The 24,745-nt window shown below is 49.4% G+C and overlaps 4 protein-coding genes across 7 annotated transcripts; 3 read left to right on the forward strand and 1 right to left on the reverse strand.

The window, feature by feature from the left end:
• The first annotated feature begins 467 nt into the window (after positions 1-467).
• On the forward strand, positions 468-14,364 carry LOC108032234 (protein hedgehog). The gene is made up of 3 exons (XM_017106096.3): positions 468-1,251; positions 9,147-9,408; positions 13,128-14,364. The coding sequence occupies exons 1-3, from the start codon at positions 790-792 to the stop codon at positions 13,799-13,801; spliced, it is 1,398 nt and encodes a 465-aa protein (XP_016961585.1). The 5' UTR covers positions 468-789; the 3' UTR covers positions 13,802-14,364.
• Positions 14,365-14,759: 395 nt separating this feature from the next.
• Positions 14,760-16,252, forward strand: LOC108031180 (uncharacterized). 2 transcript variants are annotated; one of them, XM_017104400.3, is made up of 2 exons: positions 14,760-15,658; positions 15,715-16,252. In XM_017104400.3, the coding sequence occupies exons 1-2, from the start codon at positions 14,938-14,940 to the stop codon at positions 16,053-16,055; spliced, it is 1,062 nt and encodes a 353-aa protein (XP_016959889.1). In that variant the 5' UTR covers positions 14,760-14,937; the 3' UTR covers positions 16,056-16,252. The 2 variants fall into 2 exon arrangements, with proteins under 2 accessions (XP_016959889.1, XP_043950250.1); XM_044094315.2 differs by having other exon boundaries at positions 14,760-15,651; positions 15,715-15,922.
• A 259-nt stretch (positions 16,253-16,511) lies between these two features.
• LOC108031757 (myoneurin) lies at positions 16,512-18,966 on the forward strand. Of its 2 annotated transcripts, none has more exons than XM_017105463.3 (3): positions 16,512-17,660; positions 17,713-17,846; positions 17,902-18,966. In XM_017105463.3, the coding sequence occupies exons 1-3, from the start codon at positions 16,589-16,591 to the stop codon at positions 18,616-18,618; spliced, it is 1,923 nt and encodes a 640-aa protein (XP_016960952.1). In that variant the 5' UTR covers positions 16,512-16,588; the 3' UTR covers positions 18,619-18,966. The 2 variants fall into 2 exon arrangements, with proteins under 2 accessions (XP_016960952.1, XP_043949926.1); XM_044093991.2 differs by having other exon boundaries at positions 17,722-17,846.
• LOC108031756 (arf-GAP with coiled-coil, ANK repeat and PH domain-containing protein 2) lies at positions 18,685-24,495 on the reverse strand. Of its 2 annotated transcripts, none has more exons than XM_017105461.3 (10): positions 24,105-24,495; positions 22,477-22,593; positions 22,304-22,397; positions 22,077-22,241; positions 21,867-22,010; positions 21,255-21,550; positions 20,951-21,088; positions 20,729-20,887; positions 19,520-20,674; positions 18,685-19,464 (listed from the first exon to the last, which is right to left on the reverse strand). In XM_017105461.3, the coding sequence occupies exons 1-10, from the start codon at positions 24,155-24,157 to the stop codon at positions 19,278-19,280; spliced, it is 2,508 nt and encodes an 835-aa protein (XP_016960950.1). In that variant the 5' UTR covers positions 24,158-24,495; the 3' UTR covers positions 18,685-19,277. The 2 variants fall into 2 exon arrangements, with proteins under 2 accessions (XP_016960950.1, XP_016960951.1); XM_017105462.3 differs by having other exon boundaries at positions 20,951-21,067; positions 24,105-24,494.
• Between the last annotated feature and the right edge of the window lie 250 nt (positions 24,496-24,745).

The following is a 24,745-nucleotide window of genomic DNA, read 5'->3' on the forward strand; positions in this document are numbered from 1 at the left end:
ATGCGGCTCTCCTGGCCACGCACACCAGCGCATCCAATTGGCAACAGGCACACACAGCTAGCCATGGCCATAATGCTGCGGCACCAGGCCATCCCAGCATCGCTGGCCGAGCTGCGAGCGGCGAGCTGCGAGCTGGGAGTACATAAGACCCAAGACCCGGCCACCAACACACGGGGAAACCAGTCTTGTGGGTATGGCCACCAGCCGGTTGTCCCGCTCTCGCCGCCGCCTCGGCAAGGCAGCATAAAAATGAACTCCAGGCCCGATCTTCGAGTGGCCTACCCACACAACCATGCCGGGAGTGAACTCGGGGCGCTGGTGTGCGTGAGCAGCAGGCCTAGGGTTCTTGAAGGCACCCTCGTACCCGCACTCGCACTCGCACTCGCACTCGCACTCGTATTCGTATTCGTATTCGTAGTCGTATTCGCTTTCGTATTTGCCGCCGCACTCGTACTCGCACTCGAGCACTCTGCGCGCTCGATACTCCGCTCGGAAATGTCATTTGTCAATCACAGTGCGAGCGCAACGGTTGTCCGATCCGAGAGCTAGCTGCCAGTCCAGCGGAGAACAGTTGAGACCGACGCCGCCAGTTAGGACCTGCTGATCCGCCGATCCCAGTGCTCGCTTGGCCAGGTTAATACCAGCCACGAATAAGAAATTCCGAGCAATAACAAGCGTGTCGCCAAAACGTGTCAGTGTGCCAAAAGTGAAGTGCTAAACAACCAAAAAGAAAAGAAGCCAACGAAAGCCAATCGAGAGAAACAGCAAACAGCGAGGCCAAAATAAATAATGGATAGCTCCAGCTCTGTGCCCTGGGCCAGTGCGGCCAGTGTCACCTGCCTCTCCCTGGACGCCAAGTGCCACAGCGCCAGCTCCAAGGCGACCCCGAGCCCCATCTCCGCATCCCCAGAGGCGCAAGCCATGCGCCACATTGCGCATACGCGGCGTTGCCCCGGCAGACTGACCTCGCTGGTGGGCCTGCTGCTGCTCGTCTTGCCGCTGAGCTTCACCCCGGCCCACAGCTGCGGTCCTGGCCGGGGCCTGGGCCGCCATAGGGCGCGCAACCTGTACCCGCTGGTGCTCAAGCAGACCATTCCCAACCTCCCCGAGTACACGAACAGCGCCTCCGGACCGCGCGAGGGCGAGATCCGTCGGGACTCGCCCAAGTTCAAGGACCTGGTGCCGAACTACAACCGGGACATCCTCTTCCGCGACGAGGAGGGCACCGGCGCAGATCGCCTGATGAGCAAGGTAAGGATCACTGCTAGGTTTATCGTGTCTGGGTTGTTTCACAGTGACGTGAGCATAATTTTTTCGAACTCCAAATATGTCATGCCCCTGACGTGCTTACAGGAAAGTGACTAAACTATTACGTACTAATCAGCCACTAAGTGATTAATCAAATTCGGGTTTTCCAACTCACTCTATTCGAAACAAAATTTGCCCATTAACAAAAGGCTTTGATTACTTTCAACTGACTGGAGATTGGAGAATCTGTTAGTAATAGAATGAGTAACACTATCGGAAATCATGTGAGTTAGCAATACTTATAGTGGTCAAACAGTTGGACTTTGAGTTAGATATAGGAATTATTTGGTAAGACCAGTGGGCCCACTGTGATACGGGCGCTTAGAGCCAAGTTAATAGGGGTTCATAGAAAGGAAGTTGACAAGGCAGCGAATTCCGGGGCTATAGCCACTTCCCTTCCAGGCAGACTAGGCTAATCCCGCGCCTGTTGCGCACTGCACTCACCTTTCGCCATCCGTGAACACAATTCAGTTGTCAAATTAGCGATCGCTGATCGCTGGCACTGGTGTGCCTTATCTGGCGATCGCCCGATGGCACGAGATTGTGCCACTCAGTTCCCATTGATAAACGCTACGTGGCGCAAAAGTGCCCCATCATCGGCAACGGGCTGGCCATTTCACAAAAAGTTTATGGCGCCCGCGGCCCATAAAACCCGGCAGAAGTGCCGCATTAGTTTTGAGCATTGCCCATTATATGATTAATTATGCATCTTATCGGCACCGCTGCACTTATTTCGCGAGTGCAAAATAACAGGAAGCCCGATACTCGAAGCCAAGGTAGATAGCATCTGAATTCCAGCGAACTAAGCCGTAAAGCAGCCGGGCAATCCAAACAAACAGGAATGCGTTCAACAACCTCGAGACCAATCGATCCCGGGATCATCAGCGCAAATAGTTCCATCGACATTGTCACCGCTCGGCGAATGCGTTTTCTATTTCGCGCTGAACAACAAACAGGGTATCGAGTGCGGGGATTACGAGTCCCGGCGTTTACCTGGTCTTACCCCCAGCCAACCCACCCCTCCGCCCACCGGTCTACGCCCCCAAAGTCGAGGCACGCGAGCGTTCGCCGCTTATCGCCGGCGTTTGCCTGATAAGCGATCTGCAGCCAAGTAGTCCGCTCGCCAATACACGGTGCTATCCACCAGATAGTGACTCTGTATTTGCCAACATGTGTAGTTTGGCTTAGATACACGCCGACACAGAAAGAAAAGTGGTTCACTTGGCAGCATGACTCATTGTGGCATAGGACACTTTTCGCTTTGATCTATGAATTCTAGAATAGATCATATTAGGTATATTATATGATGATCAGCTTGAAATGCAAGTGTATTCCAGGAATAATAAAATGATAACCTCTGCACCATTCGTTCATATACCAAACACCGATAAATGAGTCATTTAATATTTCCCAAACACATTCGATTTATTGCTCCATATTCAGTACATTAAATGGGTATTTTAACCTTCTAAAACTACTAAAAGTTTGTTTCCGTGCAAGCACTTATAGGCCGCTTCTTGTGCCACTTGCTGGCACTAAAATGTGTGTTAAGACACCAGCTAAGGCGAAGAATAGCAATATCTTATCGCCCCGAAGAGGGGCAGGGGCAGTGAAAGTGACGGGGTGGCCATTCGGCTGGGGGTGGCTGGGCCTCAAAGTGCAAAGCAGCTAAAACAAGTGCTAATTCCAGCGACAAAGTGGTGCTTGCATTGCGGCCATAAGCCCGGCCAACAGTCAAGCCCCCCTAAGAGGGCTGACATTGATATGGCTGATAAAATATAATCGGCACGCTTCCCATGGACGCAGCTGGCTTATCGGGTGGTTTTTTGTTATTTTAATGAAATTTTAAGTGCTGACGAGGTGTAAAAATAGCCCTATTATCGATAAGCTTCGCAAAGGGGCTATTAAAGTTTTACGGCGGACTTCCAGTTTCCTTGGCCACGATTTGGAGCCAAAGGCTGACGAATAACCACCAATAATCAGAACTATGGGAAGACAGATTAGGGCTGCCGAGCCAGTAATTCAGTTGATTTAAGATTATAATATAACACTCGAGTTATAATGACTTTCCTTATAAAGATTTATAGGCCGGTAGTTTTTGGGCTTTCACAAAAGTTGTAGATCTTTAAGATGTGGATTTACTGTGCCTGGTCATCCGTAGAACAAAACAGTTGTTCGTCGGCTAGGGTTTCTCTCGAAAACTTTCCCAAATTGCCTTTTGCCGCTGCCACGCGCCCCTCGGGGGACTCTAAATGGTGGCTGCGATTTCAGATGTTACCTTGAATTTGATATGCAATCAAAAGGCATTGCAGCCTTTCCAGAAACAGAACCTGGCGAACAATTAACAGTTGCTCGCACGGCAGCAAATCCGAAGTGACACCGAAGGCCAAGGTCCTTCGGCCATTTGACTAAGCGGCCAAGGACACTCGGGCCACATAAAAGTCCTGTTGTTCACGGGGCAAATATTTACAACGGCAACTGTTCCGCTACCGAAGTTGCAGTCTCCCAGTCCCAGTCCCATTCCCAGTGACATTGAAAGCCGGCATTCGAGGACCTACGGAGCGCAGCTAAATCGTATTTTATGTGGATTCGGATTCGGCTATCAGACCGAGTGACTTACCGGCCGCTGTGCGTGAATTTCGGCTGGTAAGCAATTCGTTTTGGCCATTTAAAACGCTCGCCCAGCGGACTGCTAACTGTGTGGCCCTGGGTGTGTGTTTTCTCAGTCTTCCAGTTGTTGCATAAACAAATTGCGAAAATTTCAGCAGTTGGCATACGGTGGCTAGGCCGAGGCGAAGCCTCGTAAAGTGCCGGAGCTTATGACAAGTCATTGCCTCAGGTAATTACGGGCAAATGTGTCTAGGGAACACGCCTTTCAGAGCGCAACCGAAGTATCTGAAGTGTATCTCGAATGCCGCGGGATTAGACAAGCAGCAGAAACCGCAGCGGACAGATGGATGTGGCCGAGGGACAAAAGAATGCGTCAAAAGCCGCAGCATAAGTTCTAAAATTTCATAAATTGTAGCAACAATGGGGCTGAGGGCACAGCCATTGGGTAATCCGATATGATTACTGACGTGCATGCAGCAGTCCCCCCGCCCTCTACTCCTCCAGACATGCACATCAAAATCAAAAATCAGAGCCAACATCACCATCAAATCAACTCCACTCCACTCAAATCAAATCAAAGTAAGCCCTCAGCCCAGGCCTTTTAATAGAGCATTATGACTCAAAATTGATCCTATTATGACAAAAAAGAAGAGAAACAGGGAGTAGGAGATGGACGCTGGGTGGGATGATGTCAGAGCTTCGGTTTCAAAGGCAACTTTGCCAAAAACTCAAATCAAATCACGTCAACTGCTGCGATAAGCGAAACATCAGCCAGTTTCGTGGGAACATTCCTGGGGCCAAACAAAGTAATCAAACTTATCAAACAAACATCAGTCAGGCAAAGTGGACAAACCGTCTCCGAAGAGTCCCCATGAGTCCCAATGTCCCCGCTCGATCCGCATTCGCACTGTTTGTTTTCCCTTTGTCCGGGATGAGATGCTTTTATATTATTATTAATCAATTTGATACTTTTACGAGGGCACTCAGGCGCGAATGTTCAAGGATTTGCTGGCCCAAAATGCCATCGATATTGCTGGCCTTTGCTTTATTTGCATAAAACTTTTATGAACTTGCTCGGGGCAGCAGATCGCGATCAGAGATCGCGTCGCGGCTATCACATTACTGCTGGGCGAGTGACTCACATTTCACATGGCTCCCCTCGATTCCTGCAAGTCATTGGAGCTCGGATACCCGTCCCCGTCCCCATCCCCATCCCCATCCCCATCCCCATCCCCATCCCATCCTCCCCAGCCCCATCAGTGCCAATGTGCGGCTCATAACTCATCATCAAAGTTAATCACACATCAGGGATTATGGCGCTTATCATTTAAGACCCTGCCCGAGCCCACGGCTCTACCTGGCTGAGACTCCTCCTCGGGTCCGCTCCCCCGTCGCCAAATGACTTTTGCTGATCGCCGGGGGACATTAAATGTGGCAGGCAGAGCCCGGGCAGGTGAGGCAGGGCAATAGGCCACAGCTGAGATTTAATTTACGATTTCTGCAAATTAATAGCATTTAATTAATAACAATAAAATGACGCCTGCCTTTTATGGACGTTTATTCCACGCGAGATTTACGAGCGTTTGTAATGCGTTTGCGGGGATTCGTTTAGTGGGGGCTAGAGATCTACTAAATGGAAAATTTGCATTTACATTTTTAGAGGGGAAATTACAAAAATATTATTACGATTTAAGATTGATTGCTTTTGACTTCTGCTCGCCTCTCAAAAACCCTCCAGTAAGTGGCAAGAATTCAATTAGCTGCGATTCGGCACTCTTAATCCCCATTAATCCAATAAAGGTTTCCCCTTTTTAATGCCCTGCCATTTATAAGGGAAGCAGAAAGCGAAAACAAACAGACAGGAGCAGGCCAGAGATCTGGCGAGATTCCGTAAACATGGTCCCATTGCCCCGGAACCGCTTCCAATTAATTAAAACTTCAGACGTCCCCCACTTTTTCGATATTTGATTTTTGCGCTGTAATAATTGCGCTGCCAGCGCATCGTAAACAATCAAAGACCGCCGCTGATTCTAACGAAGAGAGCTCTGAGCTGCGAGCTGCGAGCTGCGAGCTGTGAATAGATTGGCAACACAAATAAACAGAGTGACGGAGCTGCGGATTGGCATTGCACTTGAATCAATCAGGGGATCCATAACAGTTTGCCAATTAAGTGAGGAAATCTGTGTGAGCTCTCGAGTGGGCCACACAGGGCGGCCGAAGGCAGATGCTGACTGACGCGAGGATTCCAGATTCTATGGATGCCAGACTCTAGACTCCAGACTCCAGACTCCAGCCTCTAAACTCCGAACTCCAGAGCCCGTGAAACCCTAAGTGGCCCCTCAAGTGGCCCACCTCAGCCCCCGTTGACACACATATCGAGTGTGGCGTGTGTATATGCTGCATCGGGTGGGTGACGTGATTGCTTCGGAGTTTCTCCTTGTTCTCCTTGCCTTTTTCCCCGACTATATCCTGTGTCGCTTCCTCAGTTGTAAGTTTTCGCTTCCTCTGCGATCGCAATCAGTGCCGGGAATCAAAGGATATGCCATATCTGCTTACACCATAGAGCACGTGCATCGGCACAGAAGGAAAGGGTGACTCCCCTGGCAGCCGTAACTTAATGCGCACTTGAATTATGTCGTTAAATTGTGTCGTTTCCTAATCGTCGGTTTCCCTGGGGTACCCAGTAATCCGAGACCGAGCGCCTCGCAAAAAAGCCCAGGAACAAGCTGGCAAGGCATGCCTGGCCTGGCCTGCCCTGGGATGGTCAAAACAAACAAAGCCCCCGAACTTGTCGCCGCGCCGAGAAACGGGCTATTAAGCCAAGCCAAGCCAAGCCCGACCGGGCCAACTCGTCTTGGCCCGGCCGCGGCCTAATGATGATGAGTGCCTAATAATCTGCGTGCCATAATAACTTCGCTCGGCCATTAAAAGCGTCAAATTGGCAGCCGGCCAGACAATTTAAATCAATAAAACTGCAGTCGCGGCCATTAAAAACGCATCAGAGGGGTATAAAATACGCACCGAAATAGCCAAAATCAAGGTGGAAGGTGGAAGGTGGAAGGTGGAAAGCTGTAGGAAATCGGATGCAGCTAGTCCCGTGTAAACACACAATGGGGCGTGGTTGGATTTAAGATCTCCGCTTCTCCGATTTTCTCATTTCTGATTTTCCCCTTTTCGGGGTAATGGCTGGGCAAAGGTAAATGCAAAGTTCACACCTTGTTGAATGTCTAATTAATGCAGCTTTCCATGGGGCAGGAGAGGGTATATACACATGGGCAAGGGCTATAGGGATTTTCCGATCCCAGGGCACGGGCTTATTTACACTTGACGCTGTTGTCTAACGGCCACTTACAAGGCACACACATTATTTAGCCATCTTTTGGGCCGCCGACGCCGAGTATCCGTAATGTTTACCTTACTCACCCGTCGGCAAACGAACTTGCTGGAATCGCTGGGAGTTCGTATATGGGCGATGGGCGATGGGCGATGGGATATGGGCGATGGTATATGGCGTATGGGATGGGTGAGATCCCAGTTTCAAGATCCCAGATCGAAGATCTGAGACGGCCGTTGTTTGTTCATTGCGCGTCCAGCGCATCGATTCGAATTCGAGCTCGAGCTCAATGCATTAGCATGTTGGGTAAACATCGTTGGCAGTGCTTAAGACAAAAGCGTTTGTCTTTCCCCAACCATAACCCCGTAACCGTATGGGTATATCCATCCATCGGCTGTTTGTCGTTACGCTTTTGTGCTCATTAGCACAGCTCGGCTCTCGCCTTTCGAGACTGCCAACAGCCGGCTCTCGGCTCTTAACTGGTTAAGCCTTTTAATAAAGCAAAGCTGCAGCCTCGGAGCCAGCAAATATCATTGAACTCTTCCCGGAATGCGGCCTGCCACCTCAATTTGCCACAGTTGCGGCCGCTGCGGCCGCTGCGGCTGCTGCGAAGCTGTGTGACAAATTTGGCAGCTCTGTTTTGGCCAAATAATAGCAAACACAGACCGCTACAGATCCACACCCCATCAAAACATCAGCCCGGAGAGGCAAAACTGATCGGCTGTGGTTAGTCCTAAAAATAAGAATGGGAAAAGGATCCCTGTCGCAAATTGATTTTACGGCTCGAATTCTGTTTGCCCACAAAGGCAACATCCTGTCACCCGGGCTCTGGCCGTTGATAATTGATTTTGTGGCTGGCTCAATCTTGAAGATACTCTGTTGCCTTCTTAGGTTCGAGTTGCGAGTTTTGATTTGTTTCTTTCTTCGAGCTCTCAGTTTTGGGTTCTCAAATATTTGCATAGACTTATTCGAATCCTTTTCTGCTTGGCTGGCATTTCTCTGCTCCTCTCCCCACTGAAAAATCAAATGAAAACGAGCCGACAAACGGATGAGCACCCACCACATTGGCAAACAAAGCGTAAGCATTTTCATATTATCGACAGGAAAAACAAAGAGTGAAAAGGGAGAAAATAAAAGGTATATCTCCGAGCGTGGGTTAGCCGGGCCAGGGTCACCATGGAGGGTCAGTGTTTGAACTGCGCGTAAGCATGGGCAAATAAGCCTTTGGCCAAAGGGAACTGGGCAAACACGATCGCCTGTTTGTTGAGGTTGCAGCAACAGGTTCAAAGGATGCGGCCAAAAAGGGCAGACTCGCAGAGCGCTGGAGGTAGGTGCACTGCAAGGAATTCGGGTAATGTTATTCTTAGGGAATCAGACAAAAAATGCATACATTTGTTAAAGGGAAAAATGTCTAGGAAGATATCTCTGTTTAAATAAGAACACATATTATTTTTTAGTGATATATATAGCTTATTTTTGGAAATATTATAATTCTAACGATGCCTTAACATAAGTGTATTTATAAATAGAGAAATAGAAACCACATTTTTTAAAATCTTTTTTTCTAAAAATTTAAAAACTAAGGAACTATAAAATATTAAGAATCAATTTATACCAACCATGGAAATAAATAAAACAAAGAATACGTTGTTCTATTTTCAAACATTTTAATACTTTAAAGTTCCCAAGTTCTGCGAGTGTAGGCCTCGGTCTCGATTGGAGATCGGCGAAAATGAACGCGTTGGGCCCTTTGGGCCACCGGAATGAACGCCCGCATGCCACGCCCCCGGCAGCACTATATCCATCTCGCTCGCCCGTGCGTGCTGCGGGAATTAAACATGGCGTCCGGCTATTAACAATACCTAATCGATCCGCCTGCTCTCTGCCCTTTCAGCGCTGCAAGGAGAAGCTGAACGTGCTGGCCTACTCGGTGATGAACGAGTGGCCCGGCATCCGCCTGCTGGTCACCGAGAGCTGGGACGAGGACTACCAGCACGGCCAGGAGTCGCTCCACTACGAGGGCCGCGCGGTGACCATCGCCACCTCCGACCGCGACCAGTCCAAGTACGGCATGCTGGCCCGCCTGGCCGTCGAGGCCGGCTTCGACTGGGTCTCCTACGTCAGCCGGCGCCACATCTACTGCTCCGTCAAGTCAGGTAATTGTCCACATAATTTACTTAATCGCGGCGAGGGGCGCCTAATGATCTGCTCATAATTCACAGTGAATTCGTTTCCGGTTTTGTGGTTTCACTAGGGTTGAGTCACGGCTTAGCTATTAAAAAAATAATTTCGTAAAAATGTATAAATAGAAAAATATTAAGTGCGATAAGGGTATAAACTAGTAAGGGAAAAGAATCTAGGTATTACATGTCCAATCTATAAATATCCAATTATTCAAGCTAATGTTGTGAGGTTAAAATAACGTTCTTAATATCCCTTAAAAATATTATTATATGTTTGGCTTGGGGTGAAAATTAATTTTTCGAATTAATTAATTTAATTTAAAAAAATTAAAATGAATTGTAACAAATTATTTTTCATACGTTATATTATATTTTAGATGAGTACTAGGATCTGTTCCTATTAAATTTGTAACTCATTTCCCATAAGACCTTAGAAGCTGTTTCGAGCCAGTCCCTCTGTAGGAGGTAATGAGTGAGGTGCCGGGCGATGGGTGGGCCTGGTCGGTTAGCCAGAAGTGACACTAACAAGCGTAATTTCGCATGTTTCGTACTGGCGATCGCTAAGCTGACAGGCGTTGGCAAATTTCAGCCGCTCGCCCTGCACATCGCATCCGCCAAATTGGCCACGGCTGCAAGATCGCCAGATCCCAAGATACAAAGATCCCGAGATCGCCGAGATGGCAAGATCGAAAGGAGGCAACGGCAACAAAGTCCGAAAACCGGACCGCGGATGGTCTGCTGGGGACCTGACGGGACCTGACTGGGCCCGAAACTCGGCTCCAGAGGCGGCAACCACCACTACTAACCGCATGGCTGTTGTTTTGACATGTTTAGGTTTGCGCCTGTCAAATTAAACGAATTGATGATACGACACCCAAAGCGTTTCCCAGGCAGCGCAAACCGGCCGGGACGGAGGAGCTGGCGAGCAGGCAGCAGGCAGCAGGCAGCAGCCAAGAGCCGAACAGGCAAAGATGAATTAAATGCCGGGCTAAAACCTGAGCGCGGGCCTAATTGAAAAAAACACTGAAGCCGAACGGCCGGCCAGCAAGTTAGCATCATCAGTTAAGACGGTCCAGGCCGCTCCGAGTGTGTATCCGTGCGCTGCCATTATGGCCAGCAACCAGTTTTCCCCGAAACATAACGAAACTGCCCCAAAGACCGAGAAGAAAATGCTTTTGCCGCGATCAGCCAACCAAAACGGGCCAAGACAATTAAGTTTTCTTGCCCGGAGATTTGCTCTCTCTCTCTTCGGGCTGCCTTTTGTGTACGTATGTACTTTTTGCATTTCTCTGGCGGCTTTGCAGGGATTTTCCCTTTCAAGTTTCCCACACAAACGGGCTGACACCTTGGGTGCGACTGGCTGTCAGTTGTTCATTTAATTTCCATCTACAATTACAAGATGATGCCACGCCTCTTTCCCACACACGCAGTCGAGTCACAATATTGTGACTTTTGGTGGCGGCCCATAAAGATTACAAAGGACGAGCCCAGGGAAACCGAGCCGAGTGTCCTTGCTCATTGATTCTAATTGCTTATGAAAGGAGCCGCCGCCGGCCTGTGAGATCCTTACTCCTGGGTCCTGCTGTCATCTTCTGCCCTCTCCCCTCTCCTCGCCCTTTTAGGGCATATCAAAAGGTCAGCCGACGAACAAGTGGCAAGCAGGTCATCTTGCCTCCAAGCCCAGGCCCATCCTGCCACATGTGTGTGGTCCCAGCCATGTGTGTGCGTGTTGCACGCCGCTGGCTATCAATAAATTACGGGGCGATTGATTGCTGATAGGCCGCTGCACATAAACCACGGGCTTATGACAGTTTTGGCACAGCGTTCGCTGCGCCCCGCGCTCGAGTTCGCTGCCTAAGTCTTTCGTTTGGGGGCCTAAACAGCAGCCAAGCCAACGACTCCACGACGAAGAGTAATGGCTGTAAACCTTTTTGTCGACACTAATTTTTTTCTTTTCCCCCCTCTTACCAGTGCTGCTGCCGTCTTTTGTTGCCGTGGCTGGTGTGTCGCGCGCGCGCATTAAGCCCCAAGCGCGCGTGTTGTTGTTGCATGCTCATGTTAATGCTGTCCAAACGATCAGTCACCAAGCCAGCAGCAACAACAACGGCAACAGCAACGGCCACCAGCGGCTGTCCTCTGTTTTGTAATAATTTATCAGTTTAGTCTTCACAACAAAGATAAAATAACGATAATTTTAACCACTTTAATGGTTTATTAATTTATGACCCTTCAAGTTCTTCACTTTCCACTCACCGCCGCCGAGGAGGACGACGACGCGGCCTGAGATTTTTCTTGTCCCTCTTTTATTTCTGGTCTGCGTGTCTGTTTCTCTGCCTGTCTCCGGTGGAAGGTAGATTTCACACCAATTTTTCTTGTTACCACCGCGCTTCCTCGCACACTCCCCTCTGTCCAGTCAGGCTGTTCTTTTTTGGGCCCGATTCCGATTCCGCTGCCCTCCCCATCGATTATGGGTTTTATAGACCTCGACCATATGTATTTAATCCGATTTTTATTGTTTCTACACTTTTGTGCGTCCGCCCGTCTGTGTTTACCCAAATGCATCAATGGGAATTTCGGGCCGGCCACTGGGAAGGTGCATTTTCTACGGAATTCCATTCCAGCGGCAGTGGCAGCCGCAACAAGGCCACTTTATGGCCCTCTCATTATAATAAAGCGCGCGGTTAGTGGTCGCCTTTGGTCTGGAATTTTTAATTTGAATTTTACAAGCCTCGACGGCAGCGGCGGCGCTTCGGGTGTGAAGGCCCCCGGCCCCAGAGAAAGTTCTACAAAGTGCATCCCCCATCTTGGCCAGATGCATCTGGGTGGGCCGCTGCCAGGGCAACTCGATACCCATTAAGGATGATTAATGTGGCCTGCGCTTCGATTGTTGTTTGGGTGGGTTGCAGCATGTTCGGTAATTGCCAACAGGTTGCCAAAAAGGTTGGGAAAACAAACCACGAACTGCTACCTGGCCCATCCCCTTTTCTCTCATTCTGTTCTCCGTAGTCTTTTTTGGCCGCTCACCTCCCCGGGACTCCTAAGCCGCTTTGGCTCGAGTTCGGCTTGGCTTGGGAGGCTGATCCCACGGCTAATCTTGCAGGGAAAACAAGATCACAATTTTTGTGCAAGCCGAAACAAAAACACGCCGGCCGCTTGTTATTGATATGCCTGGCAGATCGCAGATTGCTGATCTCGGATCTCCGATCCCCGAGCTCTGCTCCTCGATCGCATTATGTGGCTGGCTTGTTGGCGAGCCGCAAAAGGCAGTCCTTTCAGTCCTTTCAGTCCTTTCGGGCCCATTGTCTCACATTGGGCTGCAACGGGCCAGCCCGGATCTGTGAAAACCTTTTTGACTTGTTGGGCTTGGCAATTGGATGCTTAACGCCAAATTAGATTAGCAAACTAATGCCATTACCTGGGCGGGATGAACTGAGGGCACACCACAGCTATCTGCAGATCAGAAACACTGGTTTTGATTTCAGATTGTGTAGTTTTTAAAAGGGGCTGTCTTAAACGATACTGGGTTTTACATGTGTTTAGCTCAGATTCTTTGAAAGATTCTTTTAAAGAAACCACAAAATCGAAAATGATGAAAATGTTCTAAACTATGTTGATATTAAGCAGAATTATAATCTTCAAATCCTTATATTTTCGGAAACAAGAGATCTAACCATATCCCTTGCTTCTTGCAGATTCCTCGATCAGTTCCCACGTGCACGGCTGCTTCACCCCTGAGAGCACGGCGCTGCTGGAGAGTGGAGTCCAGAAGCCGCTCGGCGAGCTCTCCATCGGAGACCGAGTCCTGAGCATGGCCGCCAACGGACAGGCAGTCTTCAGCGAGGTGATCCTCTTCATGGACCGCAACCTGGAGCAGATGCAGAACTTCGTCGAGCTGCACACGGACGGTGGGGCGGTGCTGACCGTCACGCCCGCTCATCTGGTGAGCGTTTGGCAGCCGGAACACCAGGAGCTCACCTTCGTCTTCGCCGATCGCGTCGTGGAGCAGAACCATGTGCTCGTCCGGGATGCTGAGACGGGCGAACTGAGGCCCCAGCGCGTCGTCCGGGTGGGCAGTGTGCGCAGCAAGGGCGTGGTGGCGCCCCTGACCCGCGAGGGCACCATTGTGGTCAACTCGGTGGCCGCCAGCTGCTATGCGGTGATCAACAGCCAGTCGCTGGCCCACTGGGGCCTCGCCCCCATGCGCCTGCTCTCCACGGTGGAGGCCTGGCTGCCCGCCAAGGACCAGTTGCGCAGCTCGCCAAAGGCAGTGACCCGGGCCGAGCAGCAGAATGGCATCCATTGGTACGCCAATGCCCTCTACAAGGTCAAGGACTACGTGCTGCCGCAAAGCTGGCGCCACGATTGAGGATCCCGATCCTGATCCCGAGCCCACGATCCTGTGCTGTATTATATCCTGTAGTTATGTATATGCCTAATGATTGATGTATTTCAATGTTGAATATCGTTAATAATCGATCGATACTATTTATTTACCACAAACGACAAAAAACACACACAAAACACCCCACCCAAGCGAAAAGGCAAAGAGCAAACGAAGAGGAAATCAAATCGAAAACGAAAACACTGTTAAATGTCCTTGACCCATTGTTTTTGCAAACATTTTAGCTATAAGTAGGCAATCCTCGGCGCAGATCCTGAAGCGAAGTGAGCAAGGCAACCCACACCTTTCTTCCATCGACACACTCCCGAAGAACACAGACGACTGTTACTGTATATTATAATGGAATTGAATTGCATAATTTATTGAGGTGCGGCGGCGAGTTCCAGCCATTGGATATAAACTTATTGTACTTGTATATAGAAGGAGCATTATAGTGACTGAATACTTTATTGTAATTGTGTATATAATACTTATTAGTTAACTGCGTATTTATACTTAATATTTAATGAAATATAATGCAATTGTTTGATAAACGAAGGTGTGTTTTATTGGTACTCGGTACCGGGCATTCTTACCAAGATAGTTATCTTGATTTTTTAAAATAAATTTACAATATTATAGGCCTCGGCTTTAATCTAATTGGGATGCAAGTCCCAAGGATAGAAATAGTTCTACGATTTCAGTGACTTTAATATTTATTTTTGAATTTTTTAAGTGGATTTTTTTAGATAAATGGTTTGTGTCCCTGCCAGCTAAAGATAAATGGTTTGAGTTCTAGATTGAGTCCTTAAATTCAAGCGAAGTCCCAGACTGGTGGTTTGTGTCTCGGGTATTGTATAATATTTTTCCCGCCCTAATTCGAAAAGCAGTTTACATTATAAAAATCTAGTGGTTAATCGAAAAGAGGGCTGCCAACCTGCGATATTTCGCCCTCACGCTTGCTAAAACCTATCGAGTCTTGTAAATCCGTAATGGCTTAGTGTTTTTGTTTAAAATTTATTCCCTAGAAGGCTCTTCTTTAACATAAATCGTGTCGAATCCCACGTGAAACCCCAATCAGGTGTCCAGCTGTCTTCCTCCGGCTATTCTGCGAAGCAATCATGAATGTCTGCCGCCTGTGCCTCTCGAAGGACGCCAACTTTCCTGTTTTCGGGACTGGCACGGCTGCCCTGCGGATAATGTCCTGCACTTCGCTGGACATCGAGCCCGGTGACGGTCTGCCGCAGCACATATGCACCGCCTGCCGTCTGCGCCTGGAGGAGATGCACTGCTTCCGTCGCCGCTGCCAGGTAGCCGATCGGCGTTTGAGGCGCCACAAGGCGATGCTGCGGCAGGGGGTCAAATCGAATCTGGGGGAGGTGGCGGAGGAACTCGATGCCCTGCAGGATGTGGCCGGATGCAACAGCACGGCCTGTTCTGAGAACAACGCCCAGTGGCGCCAGCAGTCTGCCCAGCACATTCGCACCGAGTTGGATGCCTACAAAAAGGAGCTCCTCACCACCTGCAAACAGGCTGTGCGGGCAGAAATCGAACTGGAGCTCCGGGCGGAACTGGAGGAGGTCATCCTGGCCGAGGCCAAGCAGCATCTGCGTCTGAGCGTCCTGGACGACTTGTTCTACGAGCTGGAGAGCTACTTTGTGCGCAAGCGCAACGAGACTGCCGGCGAACAGGTCCACTGCACTGGGAGCATGGCTTCCGGATCCAATTTAAGGATTGGCTCGAATACTCATATGGCTTCAGACCAGTCCGATGGCTTTTATGAATCAGTGGCAGGCGAGGACCAAGAGGAAACCAACGATGTCGGCGTGGTGGAGGTACTGGGTAAGTTCTAACCCAGTTACACGAAATCCTGTATAGCATTCAACTCATACTTACAGACGACGAACCCGAGCCCAGCAATCAGCAAGCTTCCTCTTCTTCTGTCGCCGTTCCCATGGTCGAAATCAACATGAACGACCCGCATCTTAGCCATTTGCGGGAGGAGTTCAACAGGGATGCCTTTCTCAGTAAACAAAAATCCGCCAAGAAGGTTGTAAAAAGACAGGGGCGTTCTCGCGTGAAAGTGCGTTTTCTAAGCCCGAGGGAGAAGACAGAGAAACTCTGCCTGAAGCACGGGTGCTTGGCGAGAAGGTACTCCCACACGAGCAACTACGAACCCACCAAATGTGTGCGCTGCCGTCTCAAAATAGCGGAAAAGCTCAATAGCTCAGTATCGTAATTGTTTTACCAATAGACTTGCAAACTGTTAGAATTACGTGCCCTTTGTACTTTGTATCGTGCCTATATTTATAAACATTTTTTTTGCTCGTACATGTTTCTTGACGAAAATAGTTTAATGATGATATTCATTATATTCTAGCATTCTAGATGTTTGCAATAAAACTAGGTTGTAAGGTCTGGATATTCCTAATATAATTTGACATGTGTTTACATACGATGATTAGTGCCGATGAAAGAAAAATCTACTTTATGATTTTTAAAAGGGAATTAAAATTGAGCATAACTGCGAATTACTTTTTAACTTTTAGATCCTTTTGAAGGGAAGGTAAACAATTTAAGTAATTTGAAGAATCAAATAAAAACGTTTTGAATTTAAAAAAAGTAAGGCAGTGTTGGCCAGAGGTCTTCCTGAAAGTAGGTATTTTTTGCCGCCCTGCCTGCGGTCACATTATTTTTTGCTTTTTTATTTTGCGATGCGAGAGACGCCGCCGTGTAAATAAAACGTTGATTTTGCCCAAATTAAGTGACGCCATGGACGCGCCGCCGTCGTATCCCGACTTGGCGACCCTGTGCCGCCTGTGCCTCAAGGAGCACCAGGATGCGTACGCGATCTTCGAGGAGGACGACACGCAGCTCTCGATTCCCGTGCGCCTGATGGCCTGCGTCGCCCTGGACGCCAAGGCGACGGACAGTCTACCGAAGCGGATATGCCAGGAGTGCCGCTACCAGCTGGAGAAGTCCTTCCTCTTCCGACAGCGCTGCCAGTGGGCGGAGAAGAAGCTGCGCAAGCACATCCGCCTCCTGGGCCTGGGCAAGCGGAGTCGCGCCTTCTCCAAGGATCCGGACGACTACGACGAGGACGAGCTGGAGTTTGAGGACTCCATCGCCTTCATCGAGGCGCAGGACAAAGCGCGCAAGCTGGAGGACGAGAAATGGCGCGAGGCATTCAAGGAGGAGCAGGCGGCGGAGTTCAACAAGCGGCTGGTAAAATCCCGCCTGGAACTCAGAGCCAAACTGACCATCGAGCTGCGCAAAGGACTCGCCGAGGAGGTGCGCAGTCAGGTGCGCGAGGAGCTGGCCGAGGAGGTGCGCAACCAGGTGCGGGATGAGCTGCGCCACGAGGTCAGCGAAGACATGCGAAAGGAGCAGCTGGCCATGCTCCTGGGCGAACTGGAGGTGTTCCTAACCGAAAAGCGGGCCGGTCAGTGGGAGCCCTTGGATGGCTCAGAACCGGACCCGAAGGCGCAAGCCAAGGAGGGCTCCTCCTCGCCTAGACAAAAGCTAAAGTTACCTCCCAAACGGCGACTGAGCTCACCCAGTAAGGCCCAGGTGTCACTGCCCATGAAGACGGAAAAGGATGAAGAATTTATACTGGAGTCGAACTCAAACTCCTTGGGTGCTAACGAAGTTAATCTGGACGCCCTCGAACTGGAGGAAGAAGTGCCCACGGAGGACGGGGAGGACTTCAGAGACATCAAAATGGTTGGGTCAGGGGATGTGGTGCACACCGAGGATGGCGAGATCTACATTATAAATGCGGAGGATCGAAAACAGGACCCAACTCCCGAATTTGATCAAGACAACGAAATTACTTCCTACAACAGTGAGTGGCAATCTCCTCTGAAAGTATAAGTTTTTCATCTCATTTTGCTTAGTCAAGGAAGATGGAGAGATCCAGTTTAGTGGTGAGAAGTCTGAGGAAATCGAAGACGTGGTTGTGTTTAACCTGGGCGAGGAGATGTCTGAGGAGCAACAGGTCTTTAACTTCGACGAGAATGTCATTATTGTGGTACGTAAATTTACGTTTATTTTTATCTTTATTATAATTGCAATCAATTTTTCAGGAAAAGGAACCCATGAAAGACGATGAGCAGACGTCCGTCAAACGAAAAAGGTCGAGTGAGTTGGTGTTCAAGCAGTCCTCCGGCTGCCCCCAACCAAAAGCCGGGCGGGTAACGGACACAGTGAAGTCTTTCCAGTGCCATTTGTGCCCCGTGGCTTTTGCCACGCAGAAACTGCTGACGCGCCACCACAACACCCACATCAAGGGACTGAAGAGCGGCAAGGGCGGTACGCTGAAGTGTCCCAGCTGCTCGCTGCAGCTGTCCTGCGCCAGCTCCCTCAAGCGCCACATGATCATCCACACGGGCTTGAAACCCTTCAAGTGCACCGAGTGCGAACTGTCCTTCTCCCAGCGCGAAGTGCTCAAGCGTCACATGGACACCCACACAGGAGCCAAGCGCCACCAGTGCCCCCAATGCTCGAGTTGCTTTGCCCAGAAGTCCAACCTGCAGCAGCACATTAGTCGCGTGCACATGGGCAACTCGCGGACGCATAAGTGCCACCTGTGCCAGCGCAGCTTTAACCATGTTTCAGGCCTCAGCCGTCACCTGGTCACCCACGCCGGCGTCATGTTCTCCTGCAAGCAGTGTGGGCGTCAGTTCAACGACCGCAGTGCTGTCCAACGTCACGTGACGACCATGCATAAGGCTAAGAACAAATCCGCGGACTACATATCTGAGCCCGAGATCAGCGAAATGGAGTTTCAGGCCGCGTCGTAGAATAGTCCTCGTGGTTGTGAAATCAAGAAATCGGTCCCCCATTGTTGCTGAACCTTGAAAGACAAATTTTCCTCTGAATATTTTACAACTTTATTCGCGAACTTGAAGTGCTCAGAACAGTTGGCACCAAATATCATCAACATGATAGCGTTAAAACATTTAGAAAACATGCAGCGTTAAACAGTTTAGCAAACAATTACAAATCGGAACATTTGGAACAGCTCTTTAACAGGATACCATATAGCTAGAAGTACATTTTACAATATCGTTTAATAAATACCACATAAGACGATGTACAATTTGATAGGCAAATACACGTATTTTTAATAAACTCAACTCTTCTACGAATACTTTAAACTTAATCTAAATGCCAAAAACGGGACTCAAAATGCGCTTTAGAGAAAACGAATGGTCAATGCCCGCCATTCGAGTGCAAAATGCAGTAAATAGTATTTTCTTGTATAATCGGAAGCGCTTTTCAAATGAGATTACCTAGAAAAACAAGCCCGTACCGACTTTCTTGGAAATCGAAACCGTGTAACATACTTGATTAATGCGTTATAAAGCCAATAACAATCCAATATCACCCTAGCCTACTGATCGGAACAACATCCTTGATAACGAGTAGGTTCCTAACTCCTGCGACCCATCGCCCACTGCTAGTCGGAGTTGGTCAGAGAGCTGCGCTGCGACTCCAGGGTGTTTGAGTCGTGGCGCTGTCGCAGAACCCTCGTCTGGCTGGCGGGCAACTTGGAGAAGTCCTTCATCACATTCTTGTACGTCTCATCTTCCCCGTTGAACTCGTCGTTGGGTCCAATCTCGTCATTCAGTTGTGTCAATCGGAGTCTGGAAATGAACTTGTTTAGTATCTGTTTTGTACTTGCCTTATTAAACCACTCACAGCGTTACAATGTCGGCGTTTTCCTGGTCCACTGCAATGTCCAGCGCTTTCTTTCCGTCACTGGAGGCCAGGTCGTAGGCAGCCTTATGCTTCAGCAGCAGATACACCTGGGCGATGTGACCCTTGGCCGTGGATATGTGTAGTGCACTGTAACCCATCTCGTCCACCGCATCGATGGCTGCTCCGTTTAGCAGCAAGAATTCGCAGGCCATCACGGAGCCGGAGATGACGGCCTGGTGCAGGAACGACCGCTGCCTGTCCTGGGGATTCTTCCAGACCTTGTCGGCACCCAAAGCGAAGGCCATACACATCACCGGCAGATTGTGCACCACGGAGGCCATGTACAGCAGCTGGTTGGCGTCCAGCTGCGAGAAGGGCAGTTCCTCGGGCGTCTCGACATCCGACTCGCCATCGGTGCTCTCTTGATCGCTGCCCAGAATGCCGGGAGTTTCCAATCTGTCCAGGGCCAGGTCGTCGCCAATCACCAGTAAATCATCGCGCGAGATGCTCAGTGACATCGAGGGAATGTTGATGGACTCATCATCATCGTCATCGTCCAACTCGTCGCCCGTCTTGGCTGTGTTATAGATGCTCGGGTCGTCGCTCAATGTTTTGGGCAGTGGTCTCTGCTTTTGCCTCCTCCGCAGCTTCTTGACCGCCCACTTCCGCGTGCCGCCCAGCGAGAGTGTGGCTCGCTTGGCGATGCCACTGCCGCCACTTTCACCGTCCTCCACCACGCCGCCACTGTCTATGCTCAGCACTTCGGCCGTCTCGCTGGCCAGCAGCTCCTGCGGTTTGGGCATTCCACACACGAACCGTCGCTCCACATACTTCGCCTTTATCCAAGCCTCGCGCACTCCGATCTCGCACTGCTCAGTGGGCTTTTTGAGCTCACAGTCATCACCGATGCGTGCCTCATAGATGCGGTTGACCACCTCATTGCCCAGCTCCATCATCACCTTCACGTTTTCCGTCTCCCAGGCGTCAAGCGTCAGGGAGCGCACCTTGCTGTAGTGGACGCCCAGACTCCGGTGCACTCCGGAGCACTCGATGCACAACGTGATGCCCAGGTTGATAGAGGCCCACCGTGGTTCGGGGCTCTTGCAGTCGCAGCAGTAAGCGTTGCCCGGTATCTTCAGGAACTCCTCCCAGTGGCTGTTGGAAATTGCTCATAAAAAACAATGGAATTTGATGATGATTCAAACTTACATTCTACGCTTTGCGGGCAGAGCGTTGTTGGGCGTGTTCGTCGATTGTGGCCGCGAGTGGTGCGTGGAATCATGTTGAATGGCAGCTCCGATGCTGTGCTGGAGCGCGGATATCCACAGGGACAGCATGTCGGCGGAGTCGGCCTGCAGGATGTGGGATCTGGAAAGGGAGGAGCAAAGTCAGTAAATCATTTCTCTGGCAAATCAGACACTAAACACTCACTTGGTCGGCGAGATGACCTCGAAGCAGAAACGGCGGTCGCCCTCGTTCACCGGGCGCACGCTGCAGATGCGCAGATCCTCCTCCATGACCGAGAACGAATCCTCGTTGCTGCGTTTTCTGCAATGCGAATCCAAATCACTTCAGCGTACGGCCACAACACATCACAATTCACACCACAACAAAAACATCACAAAAATCAAAAGTTGCAAACGAAAAGAAGACGATTGATTAACTAAGCAAGCAGATGGGATGGCATTTCTGGATGGGCAAAATGAGTGGCGGTAATTAGGCAGAGTGCACCCACCTGTAGACGAGCTGGTTATCGCTGAGGTAGAACCATCGCCGGCACCAGGTCTTGAAGCCCTTGGACTTCTTCTTGAACAGATAGCCCTCGATCTTGTTGGAGGTGCTGTTGGTGTTCGAGTCGCAGTAGCGATTCACGCTCATGTGGCGGTTCTGCATGGCCTTCTCCAGCTGCTGATAGTCGCCGCGCAGGGCATTCAAGTCCTCGCTGATGTTCTTGAAGAACTCGTCGAAGTCGTTGCACAGGTCGAAGCCCTGGTGGTAATAGGTCACGCACGCCTGATAGTAGTCCAACAGCTGCCGAAAAAAGAGCAGAGGAGAGCAGCATGAGAACGTGCCGAATGCAAAGAATGGCTGCTATTGTTATCCAGCCTTCTCCAACAGCGACTATCCAACTCCGAGCACTCCCGATAGACAACTGAGCGAATTGGCCAGCGCACCACTGACTCAACATGCTGATCAATGGGTTTAGATATGGCACATTGTACATATACCAGTTCACATTGATATCTCAACAGTGACGTAATGGCAATAACAAATCAGAAAACTTATTTACTTAGCGGTCGGGGGCACTCCATTCATGGTACTCATAGGGCGATAAGCCCCTCCTTACCGTGGACAATATGGAGGGCACCTTGCGAGCCTGCGCCAGCGTTATGTAGTTGACATAATCCAGAGCGGTATGTTGGAAGCACGATTTGGAGGCGGACAGGATGTTGGCAGCCTCCTGCATCTCCTGTGGTCGGTTTTTGCTGGCCTGCAATAAAAGAACCGATTTGTAATCTTAAGTAAACTCTGCTTATTGACTGCAAGCCAAGCCCACCTGTGCGTTTTTGATCAGCGCATTGTCATAGCCCTCGGAGACCTTGAGAAAATGCCCCTTGTAGTCCTTCACCTGGTTGATGTCGTCCTTGACGAACACACTGAGATTTTTCAGCACCGTGCGACTAGCCTGGTCCAACAGGATGGTGTGGAACTTGTTCATCTCCTGGAAAGCAATCAGGATATGAGGTTTATATAGCAAAACAGGCACTCAAACGAAAGACCAACCTGGAAGCAGTGAATCAGCTTGCCCAGCGCATTGTGGGCGTTCTTGTTGTCGAGAAAGTGCTGCTGCAGATCCCACAAGGACATGGCGAAGGCGCTGGGGGAGAACAAAAATACCGAGAATCGATGCAAATGAATATGCATGAGGAGCAGATATTGCGCAGTGAGTTGTTTACCTCTGGTTCTTGACATACTCCTTGCCCGAGTCCACGGCCACATTGCACAGCTTGATGATTTTCTCCAGACGCTGCTCCAAGTGCTCGATGTCGTTCTCCTCCTTGGACACAAATTGCCTGGCGAGAAAACAAATTGAAAACGTTAGCACAATCTTGCCGGGATGTAAACAAAAGATGGGCATCGGCGTGGGTAAGCTGATGATGATTAAAATTGGCTTCGACTGGCTGAGCAGGGTAAATATAATCTTTAAGCTTAATCAAAGAAGTTATCGCGGGGCCAGCGGCTGATTCCCTCACTCAGACCCGCGCTCTGCCTCTGTTTATGTTGACACTTTTAATTTATGCGGACTTATTAAAGCGCTGTTTGCGCTTCCAATTGAAGTCGAGTCGCCACGGAATAGGGAAGACCCCGTCTTCTCCCCGGGGACAAGTTTTTGTATCACTTTGTTGCGTCTTGCTCGGCGTTTTCTCGCCTTTTCCCCTGTGTATTCCATCGATTTGTCGGGCTCTGCTTTTGTTTTAACTTTGTAGATGTTCTACAAAGTACTTTCGTACGTACTCTTTCTGAATGTATTGTAAATTTAAGCGGAAGTTTGCATTCCGGAGAAGTTTTTCTGAATGTATCTATGGTTATCATGGGTTTTTAGAAAGATTTTATATTGGTTTTAAAGTGACTATCTTAGGAAGTCAGCGCCACCCTCGTAATATACATGTATGATTCTAAAACAAACGAATTTAAAAGCTATATCTTGTAGTTGCCACGATTTAGCCGAATGCGCAGTACGCTAATGCTTTCGATGATAATTATATTGCCAGTTTATCCGTTCTAGGAGAATACGGAAATTAGTCAGAAATATTTAAGTTTATTTGCCTAAAAAATAAACTGGGCAAAGGAAAGTTTCAAATATAATAATCTTTATATACAAAATAAAGAATTCCTTATGCAATCTTGGGAAGCATAACTGAGTAGTTTGTATTGTGGGGACAATTATTGGTTAGCTTTTATGGACTTGGGATGATTTACACTAATTGGTTGTAGCTTGTTTTTGAATAAGAAAGAGGTCTACCGAGTTCTAATGAGCCCAGTTTTGTATAGGTCTTCTCTAGATGACGGAACAACTGAGCTCAAAGAGGGTTCTAAGAACCCAGACCTTAATTTCCGGTTTTCTTCTTTACTGGAGCTGCTGCAGGTGCTAAAATCGAATCAAAAAGTGGGAAGTGGGGATTGGGCTGCTGGGCAAACTAGTTATGCCCGCTTCTGAGCACCGTTTCACGAGGGAAAGCTTTGTCTTCGAACGCGATTAGTGGAGAAGCGGCAATTTGGGTGAAATCTTATCAATCAGCGGCGAACTTCGGGGCGCTTGGAGCGGAGCGACGGAACGAGACGAGAGCATCGGCAATTAGCTGCGGAAATTGGGGGGCAGGCACATTCGTACATTCCACACTGCTGACGGGACAAAGTTTGTTCGATGGATGATTAAGCCGCGTTTTCAGGTGGAGGAGGCGGAGGTGGGCCGTATCTGGTTCTGGATAGTAACCAGTCACGCTACATGGAACAATGCAAATCTCAGCCAGAGGCGGGGGAGGCGGTGTCAGGGGGTCGCTGCCATCAGGGAAGTTATAGCCACCTGAATCTGGGCGAATCCTTCAGGCACTCCTCAAACTCAATGGTGGCGCGCATCCTGACCAGAAGCACAAAGCACCCAGGGGAAGTTGCTCTGTTGGCTAAATCAAGGCCTGCGAGTTTTCGTTGGCCTGTTGCTGCTGCTCTGCCTTCCTGGCTAAGTGGAGATTTCGATTCGCGACTTTCGAGGGCGGCTCTCGGGGAACCTAATTGCGGGCTGCCGGACGTCGGGGGACACCTCGCATCCTCCACAATCGACGGCCAGACACGTAGGGCACTGGCCCAAATTAGCGAGACTCGCCGATTTACGCGATTCGGGCCGAATTAAACGAAATTACACAGCGCGCAGAGACAACAAATTAAAACGTCTCACTTTCTACTCTCGGGGAAAAGTGTGGCAGCATCTCCATAAAATCTTGCAGCTGCCGAGTGTCGCGCTTTGGCGGGCTTTTTTGTTTTCCGTGTTTTCTGTTCTTTATTATAAGAGAAACCCTTTTTAAAGATTAACTAGAATATTCAGGGGTTTTCTAAATTTAGAGCTGTAGTTAAAAACCTGTTGGAGTGTGGTGAATATATTTAAAAAACAATAAATGTTAACTCTGCAGCATTGCCAACCATAAGTTTAGGTGATGCCGGCTCTGGACG

Source organism: Drosophila biarmipes, chromosome 3R, assembly GCF_025231255.1.
Source record: "Drosophila biarmipes strain raj3 chromosome 3R, RU_DBia_V1.1, whole genome shotgun sequence".
In the NCBI taxonomy this organism is placed as follows: Eukaryota; Metazoa; Arthropoda; class Insecta; order Diptera; family Drosophilidae; genus Drosophila; species Drosophila biarmipes.

Bases quoted from the DNA above. Each gene is read 5' to 3' on its own strand.
- LOC108032234 (XM_017106096.3), top strand. From the start codon at position 790: ATGGATAGCTCCAGCTCTGTGCCCTGGGCCAGTGCGGCCAGTGTCACC. The intron at 1,252-9,146 runs GTAAGGATCACT...CTGCCCTTTCAG, and splicing joins CAGATCGCCTGATGAGCAAG to CGCTGCAAGGAGAAGCTGAA. The intron at 9,409-13,127 runs GTAATTGTCCAC...TGCTTCTTGCAG, and splicing joins CTACTGCTCCGTCAAGTCAG to ATTCCTCGATCAGTTCCCAC.
- LOC108031180 (XM_017104400.3), top strand. From the start codon at position 14,938: ATGAATGTCTGCCGCCTGTGCCTCTCGAAGGACGCCAACTTTCCTGTT. The intron at 15,659-15,714 runs GTAAGTTCTAAC...TCATACTTACAG, and splicing joins CGGCGTGGTGGAGGTACTGG to ACGACGAACCCGAGCCCAGC.
- LOC108031757 (XM_017105463.3), top strand. From the start codon at position 16,589: ATGGACGCGCCGCCGTCGTATCCCGACTTGGCGACCCTGTGCCGCCTG. The intron at 17,661-17,712 runs GTGAGTGGCAAT...CATTTTGCTTAG, and splicing joins CGAAATTACTTCCTACAACA to TCAAGGAAGATGGAGAGATC. The intron at 17,847-17,901 runs GTACGTAAATTT...TCAATTTTTCAG, and splicing joins ACGAGAATGTCATTATTGTG to GAAAAGGAACCCATGAAAGA.
- LOC108031756 (XM_017105461.3), bottom strand. From the start codon at position 24,157: ATGCGCGCCACCATTGAGTTTGAGGAGTGCCTGAAGGATTCGCCCAGA. The intron at 21,551-21,866 runs GTAAGGAGGGGC...TTTTTTCGGCAG, and splicing joins TGCCCTCCATATTGTCCACG to CTGTTGGACTACTATCAGGC. The intron at 19,465-19,519 runs GTGAGTGGTTTA...GTTCATTTCCAG, and splicing joins AACGCCGACATTGTAACGCT to ACTCCGATTGACACAACTGA.